The sequence below is a fragment of the Polypterus senegalus genome, chromosome 3, assembly GCF_016835505.1.
Source record: "Polypterus senegalus isolate Bchr_013 chromosome 3, ASM1683550v1, whole genome shotgun sequence".
NCBI classification, from domain to species: domain Eukaryota; kingdom Metazoa; phylum Chordata; class Cladistia; order Polypteriformes; family Polypteridae; genus Polypterus; species Polypterus senegalus.
In genome coordinates, this window is record NC_053156.1 from 104,198,783 (window position 1) to 104,209,455 (window position 10,673).

General features: G+C 35.0%; 1 protein-coding gene across 1 annotated transcript; it reads right to left on the reverse strand.

Annotated features, from left to right (window-relative positions):
- Positions 1-2,114: 2,114 nt before the first annotated feature.
- On the reverse strand, positions 2,115-9,898 carry tmem18 (transmembrane protein 18). Its single transcript, XM_039747722.1, has 5 exons — positions 9,789-9,898; positions 9,325-9,442; positions 7,377-7,431; positions 5,693-5,786; positions 2,115-2,465 (listed from the first exon to the last, which is right to left on the reverse strand). The coding sequence occupies exons 1-5, from the start codon at positions 9,879-9,881 to the stop codon at positions 2,373-2,375; spliced, it is 453 nt and encodes a 150-aa protein (XP_039603656.1). The 5' UTR covers positions 9,882-9,898; the 3' UTR covers positions 2,115-2,372.
- Positions 9,899-10,673: the final 775 nt, after the last annotated feature.

The window sequence follows — 10,673 nt, forward strand, 5'->3', positions numbered from 1 at the left end:
TTCTCAAATCCCATATAACCTGTCTATTAAAGCAGATTAGCAAAGTTACAATTACTGTAGTTTATTGCATTCTCTTAGAAGAAAGAGGAAGCAAAAAAAAATTACTAATTATACTAGCTTTACATAAATATTTCTACTAAACCATCAAAAACTTGACATGATACTGATAAAACAAAATATGACTCATAACAGCTAATAGTTGGGTGAATACATTACTATTCAACAATAAAAGAATGTTCTCTTACAGAAAAATGTCTTCAAATACTTTACTGCAAAAGCAAGAACATTCTATGATGAAAATGCAAAGATGATGCATCTTACAGGGAAGTACTCTTCTAAAACCTATCTGTGGAGAATTATCTTGACCATAATGGATGTGCTGGCATTAGAAATAAAAATTCCCAAACTTTAAATTCTCAGCATCTTCATTTGAATCTGTTTGCCTGCTTTAAAGTCCACCAACAGTTCTACTATTTCACTGAATCAATTCTTACATCATTTAAGTCACAGCAAGCAGATTATTCATAACGTTGTGAGCAACACAAGAATTAAACAATTCACTTGATCATTCTGTTTGAATTCACATGTACTGTACATGAAAGACTGCATTTCACAATGAATAGAGGAATAGTAACAGAGAAACACCAAGGATCTAAAGAATAGGTCACCAATAATAAGGTTTTGGGACTTATGTCCATCATCTCCACCCCATACCAATCAAAAAAGAAATCCAGTTGCAGAAGTGTTGTAAGATGCACCAGGAACACTGAATCCTCCTATGTTCATGTCCAACTGCACATTTAAATGTAAAGTTGTCTGGGCTGTGGAAATATGTTCACTATAAAAGGTTTTTAATTACCAAGAAATTATACAATATCGACAGAAAAAACTATCATTGCCGTTTTAAATCGATGTAGAGTTTTGCCAGCTTACATGCAAGATTGAAATATGTGTAGCTGAACCACACAGAATTTTGATGTCCTTCTTGAAATATTAGGCTTAATAATTGTATGGTGTTTAGTATGCCATGGGCATCATGCTCCTGAAAAATAAGATTATTTCTGAATGCTGTTCTGTTCAAGCTAATTCACATGTGGTATGTTGTTTCACTATGTCTTGCTCACTAGACTAAAATAGCTGACAGACACCTTAATTATCTTGGAATGTCTCATATTCATATTTGATGTCTTTGAATTTACTTTCATCGGTCATTAAAACTCCTTTTTCCCACCTCATAATATTTATTCCTCCAAAGAACCCAGGTTTCTTGTTGCTATAGACGCACAAACACACACTTGTGAAAAATGTGCACACACTCCCAAATGTGAATATATTATGTCACCAAATCCAGTGAGCTCATTGTGAATACAGTACTTTAATACCTCCGCTATTTCTGGCTGTCCACTGGATTACTATTTTCAGAATCATTTTATAGGTTTTGAGCCTATGAATACCACATTACAACTTGAGTGATAACAATATTGCCAAATCTATTGCCCCAATATCCATTAGACAGTGGGTAATGGTAATCTACTCCTTTCTTGATTCTCACTGCAACTCCTGTCATTTGTTTGTATTTTAGTAAAACTAGCACAGGTAATATCCCCTAAAACAAGGGCAGAGGTGGTGCTTGGATATGCATTTTCAATATCTGATAACTAATAACTAGAGGTGAAAATTAGAAAAGTGTGGTGGAATTTAAACTGTCACTGTAAGAAAGAATGCATATCATTGCAAGAAACAACATGTCATGCAATCAACACGACTTTCTAACATCAGAAATCAATATTTAAAAATTCTTTTAAATTACCATCCTAGATGGGTCACTTAGCAGAACCTAAAGTGAATGATCAAATGATACAATCTGCACAAAAGAATTGTAAAAAAAGGTACTCCCAAACCTAGAAACAGATACTAGTGAAACTAGTTAAAAAGATAAAAAAAAAACACAAACTGATGTTCAGTAGGTCTTATTTGATTAGATGAAAGGGGGCAGTTAAACCATATTTTTTCATAAAGAAAATGCATTAGATGGAAAGATTACTCACAATTGAGTATGGTCATTTAACAGCACATAATTATGCAAGAGACATTTTTACTTTAGTAAAAACAATGAATTTAATATTGTTTGAATACTGTACAAATGTCATTATCAGGTGAAACCAACTCAGAATACAAGTCAATAAAAGTTCTAAAATATAATTCATCCTGTATTTTACATTCTTGTGACTTCAGTGTCCAATTGGTACAGAGTCTATGAATTGCACAAAATAAGCTGAAACTCTTGAATAGAGTTTTTTCAGTTTTATACAGTAACTGTCCATATCTTTTTTCATGTTCACTGAGCAATTTGCCATCTGTTTCAAATTATCCTAATTCTCCTTTTTTTGCTTGCTTGCTTTCCTTTTTATTTGCAGAGCCTTCAAGTCTGTCATAGCTGTAAATGTCCGGTAGACCCATACAGTCTAGAAAAGGGATTTAAAAGGAGTTAGAATTCAAGTAGGGTTTAAAGCCTGAAAGTATAAGAAATTCAATCTAAACAATACATTTAATTATAAATTAGACATCATATTATTTTTTTTTAATGTATTTTTCTTTAACTCAATTTTGCATGCATTCAGGAGCAAGGAAGCAGTTTGCCCACCTTGCTCTGAAATGTTTAAAGGTAAAATTAAACAAATAAAATTGATTCAATTTCAATTTGTAAGATTCAGAACAATAAAACCACAAGCCTAAACACAGGACTGAGCACTAAAATATTGTCCTTTTATAACTGGTAATACAGTGCATCCAGAAAGTATTCAGAGCCCATCACTTTTTCCACATTTTGTTATGTTGCAGCCTTATTCCAAAATGGATTAAATTCACTTTTTTCCTCAGAATTCTACACACAACACCCCATAATGACAACATGAAAAAAGTTTACTTGAGGTTTTTGCAAATTTATTAAAAAAAAAAACAAAACTGAGAAATCACATGTACATAAGTATTCACAGCCTTTGCTCAATACTTTGTCGATGCACCTTTTGCAGCAATTAGAGCCTCAAGTCTTTTTGAATATGATGCCAAAAGCTTGGCACACCTATCCTTGCCAGTTTCGCCCATTCCTCTTTGCAGCACCTCTCAAGCTCCATCGGGTTGGATGGGAAGCGTTGGTGCACAGCCATTTTAAGATCTCTCCAGAGATGTTCAATCGGATTCAAGTCTGGGCTCTGACTGGGCCACTAAAGGACATTCACAGAGTTGTCCTGCAGCCACTCCTTTGATATCTTGGCTGTGTGCTTAGGGTCGTTGTCCTGCTGAAAGATGAACCGTCGCACCAGTCGCATGTCAAGAGCGCTCTGGAGCAGGTTTTCATCCAAGATGTCTCTGTACATTGCTGCAGTCATCTTTCCCTTTATCCTGACTAGTCTCCCAGTTCCTGCCACCACCATGCTTCACTGTAAGGATGGTACTGGCGATGAGCGGTGCCTGGTTTCCTCCAAACATGACGCCTGTAATTCACACCAAAGAGTTCAATCTTTGTCTCATCAGACCAGAGAATTTTGTTTCTCATGGTCTGAGAGTCCTTCAGGTGCCTTTTGGCAAACTCCAGGCGGGCTGCCATGTGCCTTTTACTAAGGAGTGGCTTCCGTCTGGCCACTCTACCATACAGGCCTGATTGGTGGATTGCTGCAGAGATGGTTGTCCTTCTGGAAGGTTCTCCTCTCTCCACAGAGGACCTCTGGAGCTCTGACAGAGTGACCATCAGGTTCTTGGTCACCTCCCTGACTAAGGCCCTTCTCCCCCGATCGCTCAGTTTAGATGGCCGGCCAGCTCTAGAAGAGTCCTGGTGGTTTCGAACTTCTTCCACTTACGGATGATGGAGGCCACTGTGCTCATTGGGACCTTCAAAGCAGCAGAAATTTTTTTGTAACCTTCCCCAGATTTGTGCCTCGAGACAATCCTGTCTCAGAGGTCTACAGACAATTCCTTTGACTTCATGCTTGGTTTGTGACATGAACTATCAACTGTGGGACCTTATATAGACAGGTGTGTGTCTTTCCAAATCATGTCCAATCAACTGAATTTACCACAGGTGGACTCCAATTAAGCTGTAGAAACATCAAGGATGATCAGGGGAAACAGGATGCACGTGAGCTCAATTTTGAGCTTCACGGCAAAGGCTGTGAATACTTATGTACATGTGCTTTCTCAATTTTTTTATTTTTAATAAATCTTCAAAAATCTCAAGTAAACTTTTTAAATGTTGTCATTATGGGGTGTTGTGTGTAGAATTCTGAGGAAAAAAATGAATTTGGAATAAGGCTGTAACATAACAAAAATGTGGAAAAACTGATGCGCTGTGAATACTTTCCGGATGCACTGTATCTCACCATTAATGGCACATATATTTAAACAAGGAAACAAGATTACAGAGTATCAAACATAGAAAGGAATGATTACAATAAATTGGATGCAGCACGCCTTCTGTCACAGCAATTTCTGAGATTCTATATACTGTACTCCCATCAGCCTCAGTATTCACATATGTTGGTCACCCACAGGCCTTGCTTTTACATATGCACTTTCTTTCAGAGTTACCTAAAACACCAGAACTGCCATTACACTAACCAAGTTTGCACCAGAATGTGGTTCAACTCTATTCTAATAATATTCATTCTTATCAAGTTTCTGTGTGTTTACAGTGTTATTAACCATATATGCCTCATCTGAGCTGCCATGTTCTGGCTAACATCCTGCCCCACAGCCTAGTCAGATCTCACTACCAATCAAGTCTGTCAAAGAAAAATAAGGAGGTCCCCATAAAGTCCTGATCATGGACAAAGCAATGAGGGTGTGTGGGATCAAAGCAATAGGTTGTTTAGAGTAGGGGGTGCCATAAGGCCTTGTTTGCGTCAAAGCCTGTGGTTTATTTTGTTAATTCTACAAATTGGACATTTTTTCAAACTCTATTGTAGCTAGTAATTAGTGGGGCTTGGGTTTTGAGGATTGGTGGGCAATTGAGAGGAAAGCTGATGATTACTTCTGGTGCCAAAAATACCCAACAACTAGTAATGCACTTTTTTAATATGTGCTTTTTTTTGTAGTCATGCAATCCTAATACACAAACACAGAGTATGTATTTCTCACACTAACACACACTGTCATACAATGCATGATAAAATTGCCAAAACATTAGGCAGCCTAATAATAGATTTATTTTTATGATAAATTTCAGACCTAATAGCTCTTTATTTGATTTATTTATAATTTAATGGTGAAAGAATCCAAAACGCATGACAAACTGGGTTTAGCAAATAGGGACAAGTACCACTGCTGCATGGCCTCCAGTTAAAATATAGTAACAAAACACGAATGCAGCACTGCCAGACACTGGGGCAGACTGAAAAGAAATTAAAAAAAAAAAAAAAATAGAATACTACAAATGTCCTGCAAGAGACTGATCAAGCATTATAGCTAGTAAGCTATTAGTCATTATAATTTATGACATGCATTTTTTCCAGATTGCTCTATATCAACAGCAGCTTTTCCTTTGAAATAAATTGGCCAACTTACTTTTAAGCAACCTCCCAGTGAACAACATTTCAGAAGTTGAATATTTTAAAAATTATTATTATTATTATTATCATCTACAACCTGATAGACATTTATACTTGAATTTATTATATTTCAGCCAAAACAAACTTACCACTATTGCCACTGTATTTAACAAAAGAGGTACTGAGAAAATCAGTGAAATAAACATTCCATTTGAATCAAAGTATTGATATTTCGAAAATGACCTGTAAGAAAGAAATATTATTATAAAATTGCTTTTGCAAAACTAAATACATATTCATGGCATTAAATTGTGAGAGTCAAGTTACAATTAATTTTATATAACCTTTCCATGCACACACAACTCCTATTTAATTTTTCAGTTTATCATGCTAAAAACATATACAGTACATTATATATAGTGGGAAATTTAGAAACAATGCCATTTAAGAATAGATTTGTCCTTATAATTAAGTGGCCATGGTTACCACCATTAACATTCAGTCAATTGAAAATAAACAAAATTAAAGCCGCTATTATTTATTCTTCTTTATTCATAAGATTTCATAATATGCAACAATTGTAAAAATCCTTTAACAGATGAATGAACCAACCAAGTAATGATTGGGCTTTATCCTTCTTTGATTACCTAGTAACTTTAAATTATCCATTAATGATAAATAAAAACACCTTTTTATTAACTTCAGAGGAGACTGTTAGAATAAGCTTCATGCCAGTCTTGATATTACAGTGGCATGCAAAACAGTGGGCACCCTTGCTTAAAATTTCTGTTCCTGTGAGTAGTTAAGTGAGCAGAAGATGAACTGATTACAAAAAGGCATAACAGGTGACATTTCTTTAATATTTCAAGCAAGATTACATTTTTCTTTCCATCATTCACAAGAACAAAATGCAAAAAAATAATTAAACAGGGCTTGAAGCAAAAGTTTTGCCACTTGGCATGGTCGCTACTTAGTAAAACCCAGTTTGGCAAGTATCACAGCTTGTAAACGCTTTTTGTAGCCAGCTAAAGTCTTTCAATTCTTACTTGGTGTATTTTTGCCTATTTGTCCTTGCAAAAGGCTTCTCTGCACAATTCTTGGGCTATCTTCCATGCACTGTTCTTTTCAGATCTATCTACAGATTTTTAAGGATGTTTAGATCAGGGGACTATGACGACCATAGCAAAAATGTCAGCTTGTGCCTCTTGAGGTACTGCATTATAGAGTTTCAGGTTTGTTTTGGACCATTATCGTGTTGTAGGACCCATCCTCTTTTTAACTTCAACTTTTTTGCAGATGGTTACCATTCCTGTTAACTGCCATGTCTTACTAACCTTACGAACTGACAAAATAGCTACCTGAAAATGCTTTGCTATCTTCTTACAGCCTTCTCCTGCTTTGTAAGTATCACTTTTTTTATTTTTCAGAGTGCTAGGTAGCTACTTAGAGGAGCCCATGGTTGCTGATTGTTGGCACAAGGTTTGAAGAGCCAGAGAATTTATACAATTTGCACTACTTGGGGTTTCCTAACAATGACTATGAACAAACCATAGCCCTGATGAGCTAAATAAGGTCTGGGACCTGGGGTGCCCAAACTTTTGCATGCTGCTCCTTTCCCTTTTTCACTATACAATTGTATAAAACAAAAATACACTAATCCTGCATAAAATGTTGAAAAGAAATGTGTCATGTTTAGCTTTATGCCTTTTGGTGATCAGTTCAACTTCTGTCCCCTTAACAATTCACAATAACAGACATTTTAAGCAAATATTTGCAAGCCACTGCACATTCCTATTATTTAAGAAAATATTTTAATTAAAAAAATTATAATACCTCCAATTCATTGCTGCAAATTCATTGATATATTCTGCACTATACACCAAGCCAACTATTGGAGAGAAAAGAAAAAGTATAAAATGCATTACAAAATATTTTTAACAACTATAAAGTGATTTCTGTCATACGAAAGACTTTAAATTTATACATGTGTACTTTGCAAGACAACTGGCAATTACACATTCTGCTATATACAAGTTAAATGGAGTATGATCCGTTCTGAAGGGCCTTGGTAGATGCTGGGATTCATGAATATATACTTGAAAGACACCGCATGAATCAGGCTGAAATATTCTATGTCTGGCCTGCTACCCTTTAACGTCTACATTACCCCAGTGTATTTGATTTATCCAAAGATATCTTGGGTCATGTTTTTGGAAAGGCGGCACATCAAATGTTAAAATAAAAAAATCATTCTTGCATCCACATAAATAACAGAAATTTTTACATGCAAAGATGCAAATACTTCAATGTCAGAAACATTTGTTATTTAGCACGTAACATGAAGCCTTTATTTTTCTATTAGTCTGGCAGCAACATCTATCAACCCTCCGCAACAGGTCTCAAGAGTCATTCTTGACACCTTAAATGTTGGCGTTCATATCTTACCTGCGATCACAGGTTATAGGTAAAAAGTCACATCCGTTTCATCACTCATTTGTATTAAAAAAAAATAAATGACGGCTATAATCCATTATACATTTTTGTGCATTTTTGTGAACTATGTTATAATTCATCTCATAGCAACCTACCTATGGGTGTAATGGATCTTACCACACTGGAGCACAGCAGGTCATTTCATAATTATTGAAACATATATAAACCTTCACAAAATTCTAAAACTAACTCAGAAAGGTCACTCCATAAAACAAAGGTCCTTTAAAGGCAATCTTCTTACTGTTCTGAATCTTCAACTACTACTTCTGTAAGCATGCCAACTTCTGTCTACTGTAGAATTTTCTCCCTTGAATCACCCAGTATATTTATCTCCATAAAAAATATAAAAATAGAATGTTGAAACCATTTTTTTCACTGCAATAACATGTCTGAGGTGCTACAAAATCAAAATAAACAGACAAATGCAGTCATTGAAAAGTTTTCTGCAGAGTTACACGCACTAAAAACCTGTATTCATGGGGGACTCTTCCTGACTACAGCTGCGACCCACTATCAAAAAGAAGAAGTTATTCCCCTAATAAAATGGATAAATGTTAAGAAGCATTTGATGACTCTTGTTTGGTGAATTTCTCTCTCTCTTATACAATATTATCTATTAGATTTTGTAACTAGCTTTTTTTTTGTTGTTGTTCTCAGCTGTTCACTTGGGGTGATAAGTTTTCTATCCTTGTAACACTTTTTCCCAAACTATGCTGCAGAATGATGTTGACCTGTTTTTTGTAAGTCGCTTTGGATAAAAGTGTCTGTTAAGCAAATAAACGTAAATAAAAAAAACACACAGATGTAAAAGCAAGCTGTCAAAAGTAATATTACTTAAATCATCCACAGAAAGATCTACAACTCACTTAAAAACAAAGCTGGACTTTACAAAACCATTGTAAGCAGTACTCCAACAGTGTCATATTTTACTTTACATAAATATAAACAATATTTCAGTGGAAGATAAAAGTCTTATGTCTGCAAAATTGCCAAATGACACCCATTTCGTTGTCTGTGTTATTATTTCAAAACACAGTTATGTCCCAGCACCATATTACAACACTGGTTCCTTTTATAAACAAGTCAGAAGTTATCCAAATAAAATAACGTCTGATGGGTCAAACACTTCTACGGGCTTAAAATTTGTAAAACAAATTAGTACAATGGTAATCTTAACCCCATTACGAATGAAATAAGTTTCAGTAGCAAAGAGGAAGTGGCACACAGACATCCATTACCAAACGGAAAAAAGAAAACATTCAACAAAAATAATTCCTTGCTTACTTACCTAAAATAAGAAAATGCAATATTTGAAGTCTGTAAAATCGAAATGTCACCAAAGTTACAAACAGACAAAGAATATGTCCAATTAACAGTCCAATAAGCCATGGTTCACTCCACTCAATCTATACAGAAAAAAAGACAGATTCAAAAAGCCAGGAAAATTGGCGAATAAAGTAGCACAGGTCGGAATGAACAGCAATTAATTGTTAGTATCAACACATGCAGCAATGCAATTCTACACGCTTTTTTATAATTCAAAACCTTCTAAGTCATAGTTACATGTACACGAAAAGCAGACTGTGTTATAGTATAAGGAATACATATTATTACTAAAATCAGGCACTTATATAGTACATAATCAATTTGGTAACCAACTATTATGTCCAGTTTCAAAGGAAAAAACAGTTCTGTAAATAATATAAATGTCAATTTCAAAGCAGAACATTATACAGGTGAGATGCTGCTTACGGAAAACAGGAAAGTCCAAATAGAAGTGATTCTTAAATGTTTGATAGCATCCTCCGGCAGCGCCGTGAAATTTTTCCCTTTCGCTTCCGCCATCGTTGCTACCTTCACAAACCGGAAGTTCATGATAAGTCCTGCCCATTAGAGCTTTTAGCCAATAGCAACTGTTTTCACTTATAGATTAAAAAAATGTTTCGTGAGCGGCACTTGTATACTGTAGACAGGTAGATAGAACTTTGTAGTGTGAATAATTCAGTAAATTCAATATTAATAAAAACGGCTGTACTTTTTCTATAAATGTCTTTAATTCGCACATAGAATAGCCATCAATTAATATCTCACGTGATTTGTAATCATTTTTATTATAATAAACATTAAATGTGCATTAGTAAGGAGACATAACATTAACTGTGATATTAGAAGTACTTGTGCTTTTAATATCGTCCTTAAAGATGCGATATAGATATTGTATTATCTAATAAACTGAAAAATGAGTGGACTATTCCCAAAGACATACTGTCACGTTGTGGTGGTACATGTGTATTAACGAGTAAAATGAACACTGGTCTTATTCGATAAGTAGATAGATAGATACTTTATTAATCTCAAGGGGAAATTCACATAATCCAGCAGCAGTATACTGATACAAAAACAAATATTAAATTAAAGAAGTAATATGTGAATGTAATAAGTACATGCAATGTGATATTTAGCATAGGCTCAAAGATGTTAGTAAACGTATCGACTACTTCTAAAGAAAGTCACCAGGTGGCCAGTAGTTCCAGTTGTGATATTAACAGTTGTTTATGTGTTTATTCAGCCACCGCATCTCAAAGTGGAGGGATTAAGTAGGGATGCGTATATCACTGGGCACACGCGGTCAAACTG

What these genes read in the sequence shown, in the direction of transcription:
- tmem18 (XM_039747722.1), bottom strand. Translation starts at nt 9,881, where the DNA reads ATGGCGGAAGCGAAAGGGAAAAATTTCACGGCGCTGCCGGAGGATGCT. An exon ending in ATTGCATTTTCTTATTTTAG is followed by an intron (nt 7,432 to 9,324) that starts GTAAGTAAGCAA and finishes TCTCTCCAATAG; the next exon opens with TTGGCTTGGTGTATAGTGCA. An exon ending in TTTGCAGCAATGAATTGGAG is followed by an intron (nt 5,787 to 7,376) that starts GTATTATAATTT and finishes TCTTTCTTACAG; the next exon opens with GTCATTTTCGAAATATCAAT.